This window comes from Benincasa hispida, chromosome 4 (assembly GCF_027475165.1).
Source record: "Benincasa hispida cultivar pf3 chromosome 4, pf3_genome.v1.1, whole genome shotgun sequence".
In the NCBI taxonomy this organism is placed as follows: Eukaryota; Viridiplantae; Streptophyta; class Magnoliopsida; order Cucurbitales; family Cucurbitaceae; genus Benincasa; species Benincasa hispida.
Window position 1 is genome coordinate 13,175,033 of NC_143481.1, and position 21,909 is coordinate 13,196,941.

Here is a 21,909-nt window from a genome sequence, read left to right on the forward strand (position 1 = left end):
GAGATAGACGAGCCTATCTCCCACTTGCTTGATCGTTGTATACGATCTCCCTTCCTCTTTCTCTCTACCAAATCCAAACAAAGCCCACCTTTGAATTCTCACTCTAAGAATATTTAGGGCTCTGAGTTGTGGTGTCATCCCCACTTTCTTCTGTTCGTGTGGTGACTATTCGATGTAGACGATTGGGTTTTGCTGAGCAATAACCTACTGTCTCAACAAGAGCAAGATTTGCTGTGAATAATAAGTCTTCAACTGGTATGATCTCTCGATCTCTTATTTATTGTTCTTTTGAGCATGTCAATAATTTAGCCTTATGAATGCATATTAGTATGTTTGAATGTATATGTGAAAATTTTGTCACAGTAAATTGGAAAGATCCGCTTCTACTAGTAGGTACTCTTAAATAAGAGTTCTTTCAACAACATAGTCTTACTATGTGTGGACACCTCTCGGGCCATGAGAAGGTGTGTGGCGCCACATCGTTTAAGCCCCAGGATCAAGCCTTAAGGGAGAAATTTATCTACTTACTCTGGCTTTGGGGAAGGAGTGAATTCTATCTTGTGTAGTTGAGTTCCAAGCTCCCATATCAGACGAATCCCCAAAGTGGTAGGTTTGATTGGCGATCTGGCCACTCGCACCCATGCAAATCAAAGGACCACCCTCAAAGACAGGAGTTCCCAACTCACTTAGGATTGAGGCCATGTTACCTATGGTCATCCTAGTGAAGTGAAGTCTCTGTCATCAACGACGTTATATAACGAGACGTTAACACTTCGTGGTTAGATCTTATACAAACTCTTTGTATAGAACGCCCTTGCTCGTATGTGCCCACATGGATTAGGATCAGACCATCTGTAGCAAGTCACAACACTTGTAACTATTCCACAAAGCGAGCCGCATCCGTAGCGTTACCAGGATAAGGTTTCCCTCCTATATCCATATATTACAGACCATTTTGGTTATCACTTAAGACATGATCTACTTATATGTCATCACATACATGCTTAAGTTACATAATGACAACCAGAGATTTTAGTTTATTAGTCTGTGGTAAAGCAAATAAAACATCCAATGTTCAAAGATAAGTAGTGAAGTAAATATCATATATTATACATTACAAGTGTTCGTACAAAACTGTGTTTACAAACTACAGGATACAAGACTTTGGGGCATCATCCCCAACAATCTCCCACTTGTCCTAAAGCGAGTGGGGTGTACAAAAACTAGTACAAAACAATAAACTAGTGCACTAAGGCCTAGTACAATAAAATCTCCCACTTATCCTAGTCCAGCCACGGGCGATCCCGTAGACCTAGACTCTGAAAGTGACCCTCAAACATAGTAGCCGTGAGAGCCTTATCTCACGGATCAGCAATGTTGTGCTCTAAAGCGATCTTCGTGATGATCACGTCCCTTCGATACATTATCTCGCGGATCAGATGATACTTCGGCTCTATGTGTTTGTTGCGCCTGTGACTCCTGGGCTTCTTGAAGTTCGCCACAGCACCACTATTGTCACAATAGAGGGTGATGAGCCTAGACATATCTAGAACAAGTTTCAATTCTATCAGGAACTTCTTGAGCCAAACGACCTCCTTAGCACTTTGCAAGCCGCTACATACTCGGCGTCTATAGTGGAGTCGGCGTGCACTCCTACTTAGTGCTTCGCCATACTACAGCTCCTCCATTAAGAGTAAAAACTGACCCTGAAGTGGACCTCCGAGAGTCCCTATCAGTCTGAAAGTCAGAATCTGTTTAGTCAGTAAGTATCAAATCCCTAGATCCATACATGAGCATGTAGTCCCTCATTCTCCGAAGATACTTGAGGATGTTCTTAACTGCGATCCAGTGACCTTGGCCTGGGTTAGACTGATACCTACTGATTCTAACAGCATAACAAATGTCTGGCCTAGTACAGAGCATCGCATACATCAAACTGCCAAGACAGATGCATATGGGACCCGTCTCATCTCCTCAACCTCTTGAGGCACCTTAGGACACATGTCCTTAGACAAAGTGACTCCATGCCTGAATGGCAGTAAACCCCTTTTGGAGTCCTGCATCGAGTACTTGAGAAATATCTTGTCAATGTACAATGCCTGAGACAGCGCTAACACTTTGTTCTTACGATCCCGAAATATCTATATACCCATAAAAAACTGAGCCTCTCCCAAATCTTTCATTTGGAATTGGGTCGCTAGCTAGTTCTTAACTGCAGTAAGTAGTCCTATATCATTTCCAATGAGTAGGATATCGTCTACATACAACACTAAGAAAACTATTGAACTGTTGACGATCTTCTTGTAGACACAAGGCTCATCAACGTTTTGGTCAAAGCCATACGGTTTGATCACAGTATCAAACCGAATATTCCAAGATCGAGATGCCTGTTTTAGCCTATAAATGGACCTATTCAGTTTGCAAACTTTTTGCTCTTGACCTTGAGCAATGAATCCCTCGGGTTGCACCATGTAAATGGTCTCCTCAATATTACCGTTTAGAAAGGCCATCTTGACGTCCATTTTCTATATCTCATAATCATAATAAGTGACAATAGACAGGAGGATGCAGATCGACTTTAACATGGCAACAGGCGAGAAGGTCTCCTCATAGTCGACTTCCTCCACCTGGGTATAACCCTTTGCCACAAGTCAAGCCCTGAAGGTTTGCACCTTCCCATCGGTACCCCGTTTCCAACTTCCCATCGGTACCCCATTTCTTCTTGTAGATCCATTTATAACCTATAAGTCTTACCCCATCAGGCTGATCTACAAGATCCCAAACTAAGTTGAAGTACACTGACTTAATCTCGAGATCCATGGCTTTGACCCATTCATCCTGGTCAACATCCTCCATTGCCTTCTGATAAGACAATGGATCCTCAATGTTGCCATCGATTACCATAGCCAGGATTTCCATGAAACCCAGATAGCGAACAAGTGGGTTTGCAACCCTCCCATTGCGTCGAGGTTTCCTCAACTCTTGAGGTGGAACCGATCTACCAGATGAACTATCATCAACAACTCTTGTTGATGAAGCAGTCCCTTCAATAACTCTTGTTGAAGTTTCAGTAGTTTCGTTGGAAAGCTCACGTAACACGAATTCACTACGTAGACTGTGCTCCCTAATATCATCCTCCTCCAGGAAAGTAGCGTTCGTGGAAACAAACATCCTATTTTCCGACGGATCATAAAAATAAATCCCCCGTGTACCTTTGGGGTAGCCTACAAAAAAGCATAACCTCAATCGTGGTTCCAACATCTTGGGATTAGCATCAAGCACATGTGCTGGGAAACTCCATATGCCAAAGTGACGTAAACTATCTTTACGCCCGTTCCACAACTCCAGAGGTGTTCTCCAACACTCTTGGAAGGAACACAGTTGAGTATGTATACTGCAGCCTCTACAGCGAAATCCCAAAATGAGTCTAGTAAGGAAGCGTAACTCATCATCGAACGAACCATGTCTAACAAGGTTATGTTTCCCCTCTCCATTACACTATTTTTCTGAGGTATACCCGACGCTAAAATTTGGGAAACAATTCCATGTTTTATCAAATAGTTCTGGAACTCCGAATCCAAAAACTCTCCACCTCGATCTGATCGAAGTGTTTTAATCTGTCTATCTAATGCATTTTCAACTTCAGCCTTGAACTCTCTGAACTTTTCAAAGGATTCAGACTTCCATTAAATCAGGTAAACATACCCATACCTAGAGTAATCATTAGTAAAACCGATAAAATACTCATAGCCTCTTTCGACTCGCACATTCTTAGGACCACAAAGGTCAGAATGTACTAACTCTAGAGGCTCTTTTGCTCGATAACCTTTTCCAGTAAAAGGTCTTTTAGTCATCTTACCCTCAAGGCAATATTCGCACACTGGTAAAGAATTTTCTTCTAACTCACTTAGAAGTTCATTCTTCATCAATCTATCGATCTTATTGATATTGATGTGCCCTAATCGAAGGTACCAAGGTTAGGCATTTTCTTTTGGAGAAATTCGTTGACGTTTAGATTGAGTTACGACAAATTAAACATCTCTATGTTATGGAGGAAACTTAAGGCTAACGGTCTTAGCACATACAAATTATTTTCCAATTTAGCTATACAAATCTCAACTTCATCTTTATGAATAAACAATTTATCTACATTAAACGAAAGAGTATATTTACATTGTAACAGACACTTTACAGAAATTAAGTTCCTTTTCAACTCAGGAACTACAAAAACATCTTTTAAAACAAGAAATCTATTCTGTAAAGTTAACTAGATTCTTCCCACTGCCATAGTTGAGACGACGTATCCGGTGATTACTCACATTGTCATCTCACCAGCCTCTAGTTTTCGTTAGGTTCTAATCCCCTGAAAAGAAGAACAAATATGTAGTGACGCCCGAATCAATTATCCAGGAAAAATCATCATTCTCCACTAAACAAGTTTCTAACATAAGTAAATCATATTTACCTTTGTTCGCTTTGGCCTTAGCCTTGGTTGCCTTCCTTTTCTTCAGCCAACGAGGAAAATTCCTCTTCCATTTTCATCCTAGTTGCAATGGAAACATTTTCCTTTTTCAACCAGCGGCAGATCCTCCTCTGGGCGACAGGTGAGCATGCACTTTCCCTCTCCCCTTACCACCTTTCTTCTTCTTCCCTTTCCAGAGTTAGAAGTAGAAGCTGCAGACTTTGTCCCTGAGGTCGAACCTCGATGGAACGTCTTTGAAGATGAAGCAACATTTGCCTCACCTCCCTTCTTCTCCTTACTTTTCAGTAAGGAGTGATAGGTCTGCAACTCGTTAAGGAGAGTTGTAAGGGTATATTCCAGTTTGTTAAAAATCACATTGCTAACAAAGTGGAGAAAGCTCTCCGACAATGAATGCAGGATTATACTAACCTGACTGCCCTCATCGATTCTAGACCCATTCATCTCTGCCACATTGTAGTGGACCATCATGTTAAGCACATGTTCACGAATAGAGGTGTCTTCCTCCATTTTGGAGTTGAAGATGTATTTTAAAGCCTCATGCTTGAGCTGTCCAAACGGTTTTCTGAACATCCCTTGCAGGGACTCCATGATCTCACGCGTTGAGACCATGGGCTCATGCTTCTTGGCCAACACGTCACTAAGACTGGCCAAAATATAGGTTCGTGCCTTCTCGTTTGCCCATGTCCATCGCTCATACGCCTCCCGAACATTTCGAGCGACGTTTGGAGTTAGAATAGGAGGACAGACCTCTGTAAGGGCAAACATGAGATCTTCGATGATGAATATCATCGTGATCATATGTTTCCAACTTGAACAGTTGTCGGCAGTTAGTTTTTCGGCGCTTAGCAATGCAAAACTGGTTGAAGCTTTTTTAAAAATCGTTGTTGAAAAACAAACAAACTCTTATAAGACTTTGCTAAACCACATTTTAACCAATTAGTTTTAGCAAAATAGTTTCTAGTGATGAAGACTTTTATCTTGCAATGATGCCTCACCGAAGTAGGACAAACGTCACCGGTGGAATGATCAGATGTCCCTTCATTGGAATGAGTCATTCTCAACCATTAGGCAGAACCAACTCTTGGAACTGAACCTAACAGTCACCATTTATTTGGTCCAGAATTGTTAACCTTTAACAATTCCGCGTAAGTGTAACCCCTCGTTTTCGGCCCTAGAGTCCCGCTCTAATGCGTCCACCGTAGGGAGGAAGAAGATTAGGACAAGAGACTAAGTAGCATTATCCTATACAGAAGATCAAATTAAGAAATGCGCAAAATTTCCATCCTATAAGGGGACACTCCCAGGGTGCCTCAAGGCAATGCGTAGAAACTTTATTCAACCTAACGAGAGAGACAGTGGGATATGCTATTGCAATTCGCGCTCCCACTTACTATGAACATTCTCTCCATCCACCTTGATATTGACCTACTCAAACACCATCCTTTAGGGGGACACTCCCAGGGTGGCACAAGGTCGAGAGTAGATCTCACAATGTAGACAATAAGGAAGAAACGTAAGAGGTTAAAATAAAGCATCAAATGCCCCAAGTACCTCCCACTGAATACTCTACCTAGGGGTTCATTAACCTAGACAATCCGGCTATTGATTTTAGTCTAAGTCATTTTTAAGTCCGATAAAAAATAACTTATGTCTTTGAAATAAAACAAGTTCAAGTAGTCACATTAAACTCTTTAATGGATTGTCCTTAATCTTGCACACATGCATCAAATCTATCTAATTCACCTTTCCAGGTAGGTTCCTAGGTAGGGGCGTTTCGTTTTCGTTACCTTAAAAACACCAGCCTAGACATAACCCACCTTAAACAAAAGATCCCTTATAGATAGATTTGCTACACTTTAACCTTTTATTAGACAATTTAATCCTATTGAACTGATTAGAAGATTAAAGCCTACGGTTGCTAATCATATTAGAACCATGATCTTAAGTCTATCTCATCTAAATTTTAAAACACTTTTAAAACCATGATTTAAACCTAAGTTGGCATACATGTCTTTCTTATTGATTTTAGTTCTAATTTCCTTATTACTTTTATAAAAGAAATAATTAAAACCATACATTGCCACATAACGAGGTATTTATAACGCTTATAAATTTAACCTATATGTCATGCTTCATGCAATGTCCGATCATTACTATACATAACTTTTATATACAAGTAACAACCAAGCACACATGTTTTCCATATACCCTTATACTATAACAATTACAATAAAAAGATGATGCATGTCAATGCTTTATGCATGCATAAATATAACTCTTATATTATATGATGCATGAACATGCTCTTACATAATTTAAATCATGCTTCTCTAAATCATAACACTTATAATAAAGAGATGATGCATGACCAATGCATAACCTAAGGTGGGATTTTTCTATATGGCATACCCTATGACATATTAATAAAACATACATCCTATATATATTAACATAGATTAATGGACTGGGATGAACCACCTCAAAATCGGAATGAAAAACTCTATCTATTACGTTTTTCCACCGAGCAAATCGGTTTACAGGCGAACCATGTCTTGAATTCTCGGGTGAAGCTCCCACCGTTTAGTAAACGCCTCTAGGTAAACAATCGTATAGCGCACAAGACGAAAACACACGCAGATGCTAAACGATCATTTAGACGACAACGAAGTCGTGAAGCCCAATCTTCTAGACGAGCACTTAACATGCGATATGTAAACGATTTACTCCGCAATCATATAATCAGTAACTAAGCGATGAATTTTGCTAAGCTATACGATCGTCTAGTGCGCGCACGTAAAACAGCTCCCAAGTATCCGATACTCAACGATCATCTACCTCATCGTCTACACAACCCGACCAACGTTTAGTCGTCTTCATCCGTGAAGAACAACAACCCTTGCTACAAAGCTTCTTCACGAATGACTCGTAAACTCAAACTACTTTGAAATTACAAACTCGATAGTAGTTAATATGCCTAAAAACACAGGGGTATTTACAATTAACTTCAAATGTAAAAGGATTAAACAAACCAGAGGTTTCATCCCAGAAACTCCATTAATCCACACATCCACAAACGATTTAATGATTAAACAGAGAGTAGACATGTTTCACCCATCGAGAATATAAATGCAATTCTTTGTATCAATGAATTTGGAATATCAGAAACCTGGCTCTGATACCAATTGAAGGAACTCTTATACAAGAGTACCTCTGAACAAAAGTGGATCTTTCCAAAGACATTGTGACAGAATTACTAGATTTACATTCAAACATACAAATATGCATCATACTGTGAAATTACCGGCATGCTTTAAGATTAACAAACAGAAGAACAAGAAAACTTACCAGTTGAAGAATCTCTTCAGTAGAAATCTCGCACTCTCCAAGCGAGCAAACTTCTCTCGCTTTCGCTGGAACGTCAAGCTATCGTTCAGCAACACCACCGGTCGTCTACCACGAACAGTTTTCACACAAACATAAGGATAGGGACGACACCACCACTTGGAACCCTCACTATTCTCGGTGTGAGAATCCAAAGAGTGGGCTCTGTTCAGATTTGGTAGAGGGGAGGAGGATAAGAAAATCGTATACAACGATCAAGCAAGTGGGAGAAAGCTTAGTCTATCGTATAGAAAAAATGCTTGATCGTTTAGATGAAGTACACGATCATGTTGGAAAAAGGCAGTGATCGTCTATACGATCGTTTAGTAAATGCTCGAGTGCTAGACTATCGTTTAGTAAAATGTAGGCGATAGTTTAGAAGATGTGCGCGCGTGTAAGAAATCGTGTAAAATTCGAGCTATCGTATAGTCTCTCAATTTACTAAGCGATAGGCAGTATACACTTCGTGAGCAAATAACCATGATCTTTACAAAATGAAAACAGTTTTCATTTTATTCTTCAGTTATGAAAACCGATTGGAACTTCCCACTAACACACGGTTATGGAGAAAATGGCGTGCACAATTATCCCATAATTGTCAAAATGAAATAATAAATATAATCATATTATATTCATTAACCTATAGTTTAATATCATATATCAATCATAGTGTTTTCTCCTCCACTAGATGTAAATCATATTTATATCCATTTTCCTCCAATTAATGTATCTCATATATAAAGTCAATCATATAGTATATAATTAACTAGTTCAATCATATCATATATAATCGAACTCCATCTTGTCAATTTGAAATTTTCAAATTGACTTAAAAACTGATTCTCAACTTGAATCCATTGAGCTACCAAGAAGGCCTTATGGACCTATGGCTCGAAGCTCCAACGGTACGTGAATAACTGACTAAACTCTTTAACCACGAGATCCACCATCCGTTAACTGCCAGATATTCCCACTAAAGACCGGTAGCTGAACTCTCCTCACCATAGATATATTTCTGTGTCCATCAGATATAACCAATCAACAGTATGATAACCTTTCACAGATGTTCGTAAGTACAGTTGGGCCAATTTACCGTTTTGCTCCTGTAGTTCATTTAACTCCTTAAGTAACACTGATCCCTCTAATAAACAATACAACATTGTCCTACTATGTGTGGACACCTATCAGGCCATGAGAAGGTGTGTGGTGCCACATTGTTCAAGCCTCGGGATCAATCTTTAAGGGAGCAATGTATCTACTTACCCCTGCTTCGGGGAAGAAGTGAATTCTATCTTGTGTATCTGAGTACCCAGCTCCCAAATCAGACGAATCCCCAAAGTGGTAGGTTTGAGTCGGCGACCTGGCCACTCGCAACGATGCAAATCAAAAGACCGCTCTCAAAGGCAGGAGTTCCCAACTCACTCAGGATTGAGGTCATGTTACCTATGGTCATCTTAGTGAAGTGAAGTCTCTGTCATGAACGACGTTATATAACGAGACGTTAACATTTTGTGGTCAGGTCTTATACAAACTCTTTATATAGGATGCCCCCGCTCGCATGTCTCCACATAAATAATCAAGATCAGACTCTGTAGCAAGTCACAATACTTATAATTATTCCACAAAGCGAGCAGCATCTGTAGCATTACCAGGATATCCATATACTACATACCATTTTGGTTATCACTTAAGACAGGATCCACTTGTAGGTCACCACATACATGCTTAAGTTACATAATGACAACTAGGGATTTTAGTTTATTAGTTTGTGGTAAAGCAAATAAAACATCCAATTTTTAAAGATAAGTGGTGAAGTAAATATCATATATTATACTTCACAAGTGTTCATACAAAATTGTGTTTATAAACTACAGAACACGAGAATTTAGGGTATCATCCCCAACACCTATCACAATAGTGTCTGACTTCTCGACTTTCTGGCGGGTGGCTGAGTAGACACGACGTGCTATTACTGGTGTCTGCTCAAATCCCTCTGTTCATGACCTGCAAACTGGCTCTCGTAACCTGATGTGTTTCTATTAGTGTATTTATCAACTATGTGCCCCTCTTGCTTGCAATGAAAAAATATCCTGGCGCTAGCCAAACATCGTCCCCAGTGACGTCTTCCGCATGAGTTACACACTGATCGACTTCTCTCTACCATTCCCAACTTAGTGGCATGCTGCTTAAAGTGTCAAAATGGCCTGTCTAAGTTCTGGCTCTTTTGATGGGAATGAGGCTCGAAAGTCTTCTGATTTTCCTTCCTCATTTGACTCAAGGAAAGTCCGATGCTAAATGCCCTTAAGTGCTCATTCATTGACTAGAAGTCCATCTCAGCCACCAAACGAAGTGCTTTAGGGTGAGTGGTCGATTTAAAGGCTCACACAATACCTCGTATACCATTCTTCAAACCCTGGACGAAACTTTCTGCTCTCATGGCCTCTATAGCAATCAAGTCTGGAGCAAACGGGACAGTGTGTCATACTCTTCCACAGACATGTACCTCTGCGTTAGATCCAAGAACTCCTTCTTATTATTGTATCTCAAGTTAGCAAAGAAGTACTTTGCATAGAAGCAATCCTTGAACTGTTCCCACGTCACTGGTTCACCTCCCACACCCATCATCCTCTCCGCCGACTGTCACCAAATTTATGCTTTATCAGTGAGTATGAAGACATCAAACTATACTTTCTGATCTTTTGGGCATTTCATATAATGGAAAATTGTCTCAATAGTCAACAAATATAACTCTAAAGGAACCATAAGGTCCACTATGGAAACGGGATTGGTGACAATTCCCAATTTTCATAGAAAACTAAAATTATAGAACCCTAAATCATGCATTCTAACAATAAATTACAATATGCTTTAGACATTAATCGAAGAAGAGATCGGGTTAGAAAAATGCTTACCCTTAAAGAACAACTTCTTCATGAATTCCCTCTTTGATTTGGTCATGAACTCTCCAAAGAAACTTGAACAAAAACTGCAACCCAATATAGACACCAACACCAGTGAACCTCCTGTATTCTCCTTTGGGGTTAAGAATTGGCAGGAGGTGTGACTCTGCTACTTTTTAGAAGAGGTAGAGAAGAAATTTGAGATGGAATTTTTTTCTCTGGGAGAATATGTTGGGCGATCAAAATTACACGCACAAAAACAGAAAGAGACCCTGTAAATCTTCTATGAAGAAGATGAAGTACGTAAAACTGAATCTCCTTTCCACTTCCACGAACTGAGAGAATTAAGGGGGGAAGGAGTTACAACTCCCTCCCAATATTAAATTTCTAATAAAAAAATAAATTATTCAATAAATTATTTAATTAATATATAAATATATGATATCATATATTAAATCATATGTTATATCAAATATAACACATAACCTATAGTTTTTTTATTGTATCAAATACAATATAACCTATAGTTTTTAATTCTCTCAATCATTTGTGGTATTTAATATAAATCATACTTATATTAAATTTAATTATATGAATCCAATCCATATAATTAATATTTGAATCATATTCAAATATTTAATGCCTCTCAAAATAAACTTTATATTATAATGTATCAAATATATTATTCTAATTATATTATATATAAAAAATTTCTCAATTAATTTGAACAATTCAAATTAATCCAAAATGAATTCTCAATAATCTCAGCTAAGCTACAGAAGGACTAACATGTAGATTGAAACACCAATGGTACTTGGATAATTAATTAAACTCCTTTAATTAAATTATCCAACATCCATTAATTGTCGGTCACTCCACTTAAGACAATAGCTATACTCTTCCCACTAAAGATATATTTATGTGTCCATTGGATATAACCAATCAACAGTACGATAACCTTCATAAATTACTCATAAATACAGCTAGACCAAAATTACCGTTTTGCCCTTATAGTTACATCTAACTCCTTAAGTACCACTGATCCCTCTAATGAACAAGAAGTCATAGTCGAACTATGACCAAATCCGACTCGGATCAAGAGAGGGTGTGGCACCATATTGTTCAAGCCTCGAAGGGAGCAATTTATCTACTTACCCCGACATCAAGGAAGGAGTGAATTTTGTCTCATGTAGCTATGTTCCCAACTCTCTAATCAAACGAATCCCTAAAATTGTAGGCATATTGAGTCAACGATCTGGCCACTCTCACCCATACAAATCAAAGGATCGCTTTCATAGGCAAGAGTTTATAACTCACACAGGATTTAGGTCATGTCACCTATGATCATCCTGGTGAAATGTAAGTATCTATTATTAACAGTGTTATATAATGAGATTATTCATTTCGTGGTCCAGTCTCTACTCACATGTCTCTACATGAATGACCAGTATCATATCATCTATAGCACTTTACAACAATTGTAACATCTATAAAGCGGGTCGTATTCATAATGTCACTAGGATAAGGTACCCAACACTATCCATCTATTATAGACCATTTAGGTTATCACTTAAACATGATCCACCTGTATGCCTCTATATACGTGTTTAAGCTATAGAAGATAACCTTAGATGTTAGTTTATTGGTTTGTGGGTAAATGTCGAATAAAATACCTCCGATTTTATTAAATAAATAAATCGTTTGTACATTATAATTACAAACTACTTAACTCAAGAGATTTAGGGCATCAACCCCAACAAACTCCACATTAGTAGGGTCCTTCAGTGACCTGTTGAAGGTGCTAGGGTTAACAAACGAACATCCCAAATTAAAATATCGATTAAATCTAAATCATTCAATTATCTCCAAAATCTAAGGGAGATAATTAATAAAATTCTTTAATCAGTTAAATTCAAGTTAACCAATGAGACTTTATAATTATCTCAATTTGATTCCAAATTTCTAAAATTAAAGGAAATTGAAATCCAATAATTCGAGATCATTATCTTAAATTTTCTGAAAACGCAGGATGTCACATATGTTTTAATTGAACTATACTCATAGGTTTTGACAAATTTCTTACATTTTTCCAATATAAAAAGAAGTTTTGAAATTGTTACCCGAAAAAAAAACTTTGAAGTTATTTGCATTAAAAATATCAGGTAAAAAGTATTTGTACTTTTATACATAACAAGCTATTATGTGAGCGGAAATCAACTTTGTTTTCCAAATTTTAATTCAATTTCCATATCATATGAGTTGCCACTATAATACCATATTATTGCCTAAATTATTCACAATAATTTGGATCATTAAGAATAATTTTCAAAGCTATCAATCTGACCATAGAACTAACTAACTATATGCTCTCGATCAAAAGGCCACGTGTTGAATTCCTCTATACCAAATGATTCAAACTCAAGAAAAAGAAAAAGGAATCATTTTCTAAGTTTCGAAAACCTAAGCATTGATCGATAATTATATGACTACTTTTGGTCATTGATTTTTGCATTTTTTAAAAATATAGTCCCTATTTTTCTAAAAAGTTTCAATTTACTCCTTTATTTTTTAACAAACGTCAATTTAGTCTCTCGATTAATGAAGGTTAAAATTAGTCGATGATAAACCTAAAAAGAGCAATATCAATTAACAAAAAAAGAATGTAGGTCAGTATTAGATATACTGCGAGTCAACATTGATTTAGTATATGCAAAGGACTCTACATCTTTTATGAGAGAGAGAGAAGGCAGAGGTATCAGCTTACGATATTTCTTGAGTAGCTGAGCAAAGCAGCCATCCATTTCAAACTTGTTATACTGTTAGTATAGTTGGATCAACAATCAAGTTCAGAAGAAGGGACTTTCATTAACAAGCATTATGTACCGCCAGAAAACATTGTTCTATGCCTCAGAAAGATCTATACCCTCACTGACTGGAATTGTTGCCTCAGGCGGTCTGTTTTGGATACCTTCATCGACCGAAGGCTGAGATTCGTGCTTTGCAGCGGCCTGCAACACCCTGTTTTGAACATCCGAGGAGGAAGGAGACGTTGGTAGTCCAATGCCGTTCGTCTCCAGTTTCCCAGCAGCCCACGATAATGCCTGAGCTCCAAGACTGACTGGAGTAAATAACAGCCTAAAAGAATCCACGGGAAGGAATGGTTAGAGACATTTGGTGCATAAATGGCTAGAAAAGCAAGTGAAAATGATCAAATAAAACAGGTCTTAGATAGTTAAACACTTCACCTGAAATCTTTGTTCAAATCTTCAGCATTTTCATAAGATGCAACTCGCCGATAAATTGTCTGGTGGAGTTGCCATACCATATCAAATTATTAACAGTAGAGTAATAGTATCCAAAGTAGACAGCGTAACTATGAATTTTGGTTAGTCCAACTTGCAGACACAAGTACCTGACTAATGCCAATGATGCCAATTATTTGTAGCGAAGTCTCCCACTCTGGCAGAACAAATTGTACTTGTCAGAAAAAAGATTAAATGAACCCATTTCAGGGCACGACATATGACCTTATCATTCAATGAGCTAAACTGTACCAGTAAGATTAAGTAACATTAGACTTGAAGAAGAGATATGAACAAGTATCCAAACAAATAAGACGGAATGTACCAGCTTTAACAACCAGTGGTTAAGATTAAAAGTTTAAAACAAACCAGAGTTGTTACAATGTTGGAAGACAATGAGGAAGTGCAGGGTTTCGGTTCAGAAGAGAAGAATTACACAAAAGTCGTTAATTGCTGTTGGAAGACAACAAAGACACGTCTATTGTGATGCACATTTCAATTCCAAGGTACAAAGTTGTCATAATTGTTTATAGTACTAAGGCTTCTAGTACTTAAAAACCATTCTAGTACTTAAAAACCAAGGATTAAAGGACTTCCACTTCACTTGAAATTGAGCAACAAATGCACAACACATTTGTGGAACGATGGAGTATTAAAGTTCAGCTCTAATAAACCCCACTGAGATTTCATGCAAACAGTAAATAATAAATGAGACTTGCAATACCTAGTAAAGCATACAAAGTGGCAGCGAGACCCTGCACAAAATGAAGAGAATAGTTTAGATAAATGCACATCAGAACAACCCCACCCATCATTTAAAAAAAAAAAAAGAAAGAAAGAAAAAAAAAAGGAAAAAACCCAAGCATACAGGGAAGGTCTTTCACAGAAAAGTGAAATGAAAACTTTTATCAGGCCAATATAAACCTGATATCTAGCAAATGAGAATTAATATAACCAGACAAAGAAAAAGTATATACATGTAGGCAGTTCGTTAGATAAGAAAGGGAGGAATACGTGAGACAGTTCATAAGTGAGGTGGGCCCGGGAATATTTTTAGTTAGGAAGGAGGGGTCTTAGGGAAGATTTACTGTTATATACTGTGAGAGTGGTAGAGCGTGGGTATCTTTTGGCAATTATCTTGTAATTGGTCTCTTTTGAGAATTTGGAGACATTGGAAAGCTCTTGAATCCTTCCCCCATTATTGATAAATAAAATTGAGTCTAAAGCCTATCAGAAGTACATACACTTAAAAAATATACTCTTAGAATTACTTTTTAACTGATTATTATTTACTCAAAATGTTTTTTAGAGTCGGGAAGGAAAAAAGTTGGTAAGAGAAAATGTATATGTACAGATTAATGTCTTTATGTGTATGCTATAGAAAAAGACTAGCAAGAAATTTGAGTAAAAAGAAGTTAGTGAGAGAGTATATAGAGAGAATAGTAAGAAAAAAGTGCGTACAAAGAAATAATGGGAGAAAATGTGTTAGTTGAGAGGGATTAGTAATTGGCAATTGAACCAGAAGCAATTGACAAAGCCCTATTGATGACTTATTTCGGAAAAGCTCTACTGAGTGCTTTTAACATCTTTCAAACTTTCGAATTGCAAACAGCATAAATATGCTATGTAAACAGTAAAAGTACTTCTTCACCACTTAAACGTGCTTTTCCGCAAGTCAAAAGCACTACCAAACATATTCCAATCTTTGAATCCAGAAAGGAATAGTGAAATATTTAGTCTATCCCTCCGATGGATTTAACTATCAGGAGCAAAAGCCATGAATAAAGATCAATTCAAATGTCAGCGATTTCTTACTGAAATATTTTGTATGTAAATTTAACCTTACCAAACCATAACCCAGAACTTGTACAGGAGACGGATTTATTTCCTGCAGGATTGCCTCAGCTTCCTGCAATGATTGCAGTTTGACTCAGAAGTAAATTCAGATCGACCATTGAAAGAATTCTAACAATGGGCCATATTCAATAGTTTTCATGATTCATGGATATAACTGTTAAATTTGTATATTATTGAATAAATCAAGATAATTCAGAGTACATAATCAACCTTCTCTAAGGTGAATAAATAGACATCAATAAATTAATAAAGGAAAATATATAAATGGAAAATTCCAAAAAGAAAATAATAATGGAAAATAAAATAATTAAGAATAAACCTTAATTTTCTTTTACCAATAACAAATACAAAGAAATGGACGTAAAGTGTTCGAGTCAAAACAGATGAAGAGAATGTATTTAGTCCAGAAAGACTCAAATTAAACATGCATCATGGTTGGAAAAAGCAGCAATTCTTCCGTGAGAAAGTCCATAAAACAGCTGTAGAATGAAGCACAAGTAGTAGTTCCCTTCCCAACTAGGCCGGACATCTCTACATTTCCAAATAATTAGCTTTCCTTAGCAAATACATCCCAGTAAAATGCAGGCTTCTAAAATTTTATTTGTTTTTTTAAAAGTAATCAATTGAAAGACTTTGACGATCCTATCCTAGACCACATCAAGATAAAAAAAGAATACACTTCTATCACCCAACGATGATTGTTTCAATTACTTTAACTTTTTCCCACATATTTGCAGCTTCCCAATGTGCACTCTTAACACCGTCCACAAACCATACATATTTTGTTGACATAAAGATTGAATTATATTATTTGATCGGGATTCTTAGTTAGGTGGTTAAGTCTCACGTATAAGACAGCTGGGTACATGAAAAAATGATTTTTCTTCAAGACATTTTCATAATTTTGACTATATAGCAAAAACATTAGATACCTCATTCAGTATGCTAAGTGCCGTTTCGGGTTTGAGCTCCTTGATGCGGAGGCCCTGTTTCACCCAGGACTGAAATCCACCTTGGATCAAGTATGGTTTCTGTCACATGAATATCCAAGGATATTGAGAATTGAGCAATTTTGAACGTAAAGAACATTCAATAACAGGGGAATTCTTTACGTGAATTACTTGAAATAATGATGATGATGATAATGATAATAATAATAATAAGAAGAAATAATTATAATATTTTAATACTAAGATATTGGTAAGTAATTCAACAGAACACTAGGCAGGGAGGACATTGGATAGGAAACAATTTAATGACATGATACAAAAGGGAAATCCAACCAAAGAGATTAAAAAAACTTCTCCAATTGGATATGAATATGATATCATTTTTACACCAATAAAGTGCCATAAAAAGGGGGGAATCAATGACTTCTTGAAAAGATCTCTTTTTGTTCTAAAAGATCCTAGAGCTTCTTTTGTTCCAGATAATTATATAATATAATCACCTTTGAGATAGGGAAAAAAATTAGATGCGCTAATATATGAAAACTACAGCTAATTTTTACCAACAAAGTTGTCTCCGACATGTATTAAAAACCTCATGATCAAAACGAAGTTAGAAAATGTTTCTACATTCCTAAAAATTAATGTTTGGACTATAGAATACTTGCCTTGACCCCAAGTTTTCTCAATGATCTAGCAATGTTTTTAGAACCTGTACCATTGGCATCCATGACGATAACCTTGGACCTGTCCTACAGAGAGCACAAGCCAATAATCACATCATTAATCAAACCAAATCCTATTTTCTAAGAATTGGATAATCATGAGAAAGTTCAGATAAAATGTCAAACAATATTCTAATACAGACATAAGTCACCAAAGTGACATCTCCCAAGATAGATAATAAAAGCTGCAGAAATTGGCACATTTATTTCGTGCAACTTGGTCATTTGCATATTTATTGGAAAATAATTTTAAAAGAAAAATAAAAGGTAAGAAAATTATCGGTAGCAGATAACTATCAGCAACAGCTGAAGAGACTAAAGAAATAAAATCTACAGCTTCAAACATAAGAACAGTAAGCAAATTGTTCTTGAGCTCCATGGTTTTACTACTTCCGTCAATGTTTTGAAAAGAGGCCAACTACCTGAACAATCTTTAAGTTCCGGATGACAGAAGCAAGTAAAGTGTCATCAAGTTCCCTTCCACTTGATACTAACTTCCGTATAGAGCCATCAACCTGAAATTAAAGTACAAAAAGTTAAGCTTTAAGCAGCATGAAATTGAGTACAGTGCTTGTTTTTGGTTGCACTAAAAACATATGATTTATCTACATACTTTCAAATTAAAATAATGCACACAAACCAACCTCTGGTAGAGTTACACTTGCATAGCGAGCTCGTGCTCCACGTCTTAGATCAGGAATGCCATCTTTTTCTCTCAAATCCTGTAGAAAGAAAGGGGAAAAACAACAAATTTAAATTTTTTAAACTTGCTATTATAAATTTTAATGACTTCATTTTAGAACAGTCTATATTTCGTTACTGCCAGATTGCATATCGGAAAAGTCAGGATATAGTAAAATTAAGAACAGTAGCCAAAATACTTGGTTTTAACTGAAGAAGTGACTGCTTTCTTTCCCTCCTATTAACCTTCTTGTCTTTGATCCCGGAGCACGATGAAGTTTCATATTTTCAATAACCTTATACTACATATTTCATTGAACAGTAGAAGAGTAGGGCTTGGCTCGAATGAACCGTTCAACACAGTTATTTTGTGGAGAAATGAGGACTTAAACATGCTCAATGCTGTGAATACAAAAGGCCATGAAATTTTACAGTCTCTTGCCTCAGGCCGGACATCAATAAGAACAGCATTATCAGATCCTTTCAGAAGCTCCAAAGTTGCTTGAGGAGATAAATCTCCAGAATAACCACCATATGTCCTTGTCCAATAGAAAATCCTGCACAAATCTGATTAAAATTTTAAACCTCAAGCAATGGCTTCTATGTTTTCCACAATACAACATAAAGAAGTTATACTCAAGCTTCAAGAATAATCATACCACAGAGTGACAGAGCTTCCAAGGAGGAGTATAAATGGAACGAGCGGATCACTTGGATCTAAGCCAATGATTTTCTCCAAACTCTCAACAGTAAGGTAAATCTGCTTTCCAAAAATACATTTGATGTATAATTTTATCATAATTTGGATCTTGTGACATGTTAACGTACATCTTTTAGAAAATCAGGAGAAACATGAATGACATCTTAAATCATTAACTAATATACCTGTTGAAAACCAGTCCTGACAGGACTTAAGATTTCAGCTGCTCTTTGCTCGGACAAACTTAAAGCATTCCTAATTTCAGGAGGAAAGAGTTCCTTCACTGACCCATAGGAGTAGACAACAAATGAAGTTGCATTTATCAGAGAATCCTCAATTGCAACAACGGCATGTCTCAGTAAATTGATTGCAGAAACAGAAGCTTTAATTGATCCTTCCTTGAGCCCAGTTGAAAAGTTGGTGAGTCCATTACTACCTTGTTCCCCAATCTGATCAACAGATGAAAATATACTATTGAAGGCATCATCTACACTTTGATTGCCCCGTTTAATCAACGCTGATATCGATGAGTTAATAGTATCCAATGATTTCTCAATAGTGTTTTCCCCTTGTTGTATAGAGGCATTAAAGGACTCACTGACGCGATCCAAAAAATCCTCTGCACTTGCTTTCAAATTAGAAACTGAATTGTTATCCACATTTAGGGAGTCAGCTACAAAGAGCATTTTATCGGATGCAATTTTATCAGTTAACCCAGTTTCATGCTCTACAGTTAAAACTTGAACTGAAGTAATTTCCCCAGGTAGTCCAGAAACATGGAGTGTCTCTTCTCCCGCAGATAAACTGGAATTCTCTACATATTTCACTCCACCTGTCAGAATGTTCGTTTAATGTTACAACTGTGTACAACTAGCAAGGTTTCTACAATTAAGATTATCGTTACCTATGGATAATGGGTTTTGAGCATTCATAGTCAAATTAGAGAATGATGATCTTGTGGAGAAAGCTTTATGAAAACCTCCATGGAATTGAGTTCCTCGAAGCAAGCCTGTGAAGCTCCCATCTGCTGTAGCATGGCTGCCAACTTGAATATCCTTTTGGAATGGGAGCAAGGGTCTCAGTCCACCATGGAAAGTAATCTGCAGGTTTATTATTCCAAATCAGAATGGTTATGCATACAGTTAACTTACAATGATTGACTCTCCAGACATCAAACAGTTCTTAAATATTCAGAGACCTCAGAGTAAAATTTCAACGGTTAGATTAACACAACTCCCAATTAAGAAGGTGTTATCAACTAAGTGCTCACTGATTCATTCTCCAGCTGAGCACTATCATCAATCTTGAAATATTGATAGTAGCATTGTATGGAAAATAAATTATCAATAATAGAAGTTCAAAAGCAGAAGATTAAGACCAGATCCCACCTTAGATTGAGAAGAACAGCTAGGGGTCGCCGAGCAAACCGATAACATTGTGAATTGAATCCTAGTTAATGACAATAATGAGGGAAAAAGCTTCAAAAGCCTTTCATCCTGCACCCAAATGAGGAGAACACTCGATCAAAACCGTACACCGAATAAGAAACAAAAAACCTCGCGAATTCAGAACAAAACTACGCCAAGCACTGCCGATCCATGGGAGAATCACATATGAATAAACAAATGGGATAAAATCATTCATGAAGCAGCAAAAACAATTGAGAAAAAAAATGGGATTAGTGAGGATGAGGGCGAGACGAACTTACATGGAGATTCTGAAAGATGAACACAGGGGAAAATGTGGGTCAAGGGAGTTGAGAAAGAAAGTAGATAGAAGGGGATATAGAATCGTGTGGCTTAATGAGGCCGGTGAGTTGAAACTTCATCTTCTTCAATTCCTCTTTGCCTCTCGTTTTGCCATTGGTGGGGTGAGACAAATCTTGTTCTTGATTTTATGTGGCTTTGCTCTCTGCCTCGGATTTTACTTCTGATTATTGCCTCTCACTTCAAGATTACACTGAGATTTCTTTTCTTAAAAAACGATAAATTAAAATTACACTGAAATAGTGATTCCTCTTTCCACTAATTAGTCGATTTCATTGAAATTTTACTTCTGATTTGTTCTTCTCGTTTCAGTTAATTTCAACTGGATAAGAGAATTATCTTCGTATTAAGATTTGTTTTATTTGTAATGTTTTTTTAAGTGTTTTTTCTTTTCTTTTCTTTTCTTTCTTTTTTTTTTTTTTAAGTTACATGTGCTCGTGAGTTTCGAAGGTAAAAATATCCATGAAAATATTAATATTCTTAAAAATAAATAAATAAAAACTGTAAATAAACATAATATGTTTTTTTAAGCGAGTTGAAACCTTTATGATTTGTATTAATAACATTTTCACATTTATTTTTTATGTTTCATAATTCTTTTCGATATAAAAGAAAGGTCAATCAATAAATAAATAAATATATATATATATATATAATGAAATATCGATAGAAGCTTTGTTTTATAAATAAAATTTTTATAGATAGAAAAAATGTCAAACTTTTTACAAAAATATCAAAAAAATTATCGATAGCTAACTTCTATCCGTTTCTATTACTGATACACATGGATAGGGGGTGGGGAATCCCCAGTTTGATCGAGGATGGGGTCAAATCGGAAAAAAATTTCGGAGCCCCGTCCAAGAACGGGGATGGTAATCCCCGCCTCGTCTCGACCCCGATTTGACATATTTATATTTTTATAAATATATATAAATAATTTATATAATTTATTATTTATATATATGTTTATAATGTATAGTGTTGGATTGTAACCCAATATTAAATATTTAATTTCTAACTCTAAACCCAATAAGCCAAGCTCAAACCTAAAACACTAAAAAAATGCCCTGAATTGAATATGGTAGGGGGAGGACCTGCCTTCAAATGGCCGAGATGGGCGCAGGGATGGGGTGAATTTCCCCCACAGGGCCGGGGATGCCCTCCCGG

The 21,909-nt window shown here is 36.7% G+C and overlaps 1 protein-coding gene across 1 annotated transcript; it reads right to left on the minus strand.

The window, feature by feature from the left end:
- Positions 1-13,532: 13,532 nt before the first annotated feature.
- On the minus strand, positions 13,533-20,982 carry LOC120075529 (Rhodanese/Cell cycle control phosphatase superfamily protein). Its single transcript, XM_039029011.2, has 15 exons — positions 20,685-20,982; positions 20,365-20,472; positions 19,881-20,076; positions 19,162-19,808; positions 18,936-19,036; positions 18,719-18,833; positions 18,240-18,317; positions 18,018-18,110; positions 17,539-17,622; positions 16,856-16,954; positions 15,913-15,975; positions 14,791-14,821; positions 14,177-14,223; positions 14,010-14,068; positions 13,533-13,899 (listed from the first exon to the last, which is right to left on the minus strand). Exons 2-15 carry the CDS (start codon positions 20,410-20,412, stop codon positions 13,665-13,667), a joined length of 1,896 nt encoding a protein of 631 aa, XP_038884939.2. The 5' UTR covers positions 20,413-20,472; positions 20,685-20,982; the 3' UTR covers positions 13,533-13,664.
- Between the last annotated feature and the right edge of the window lie 927 nt (positions 20,983-21,909).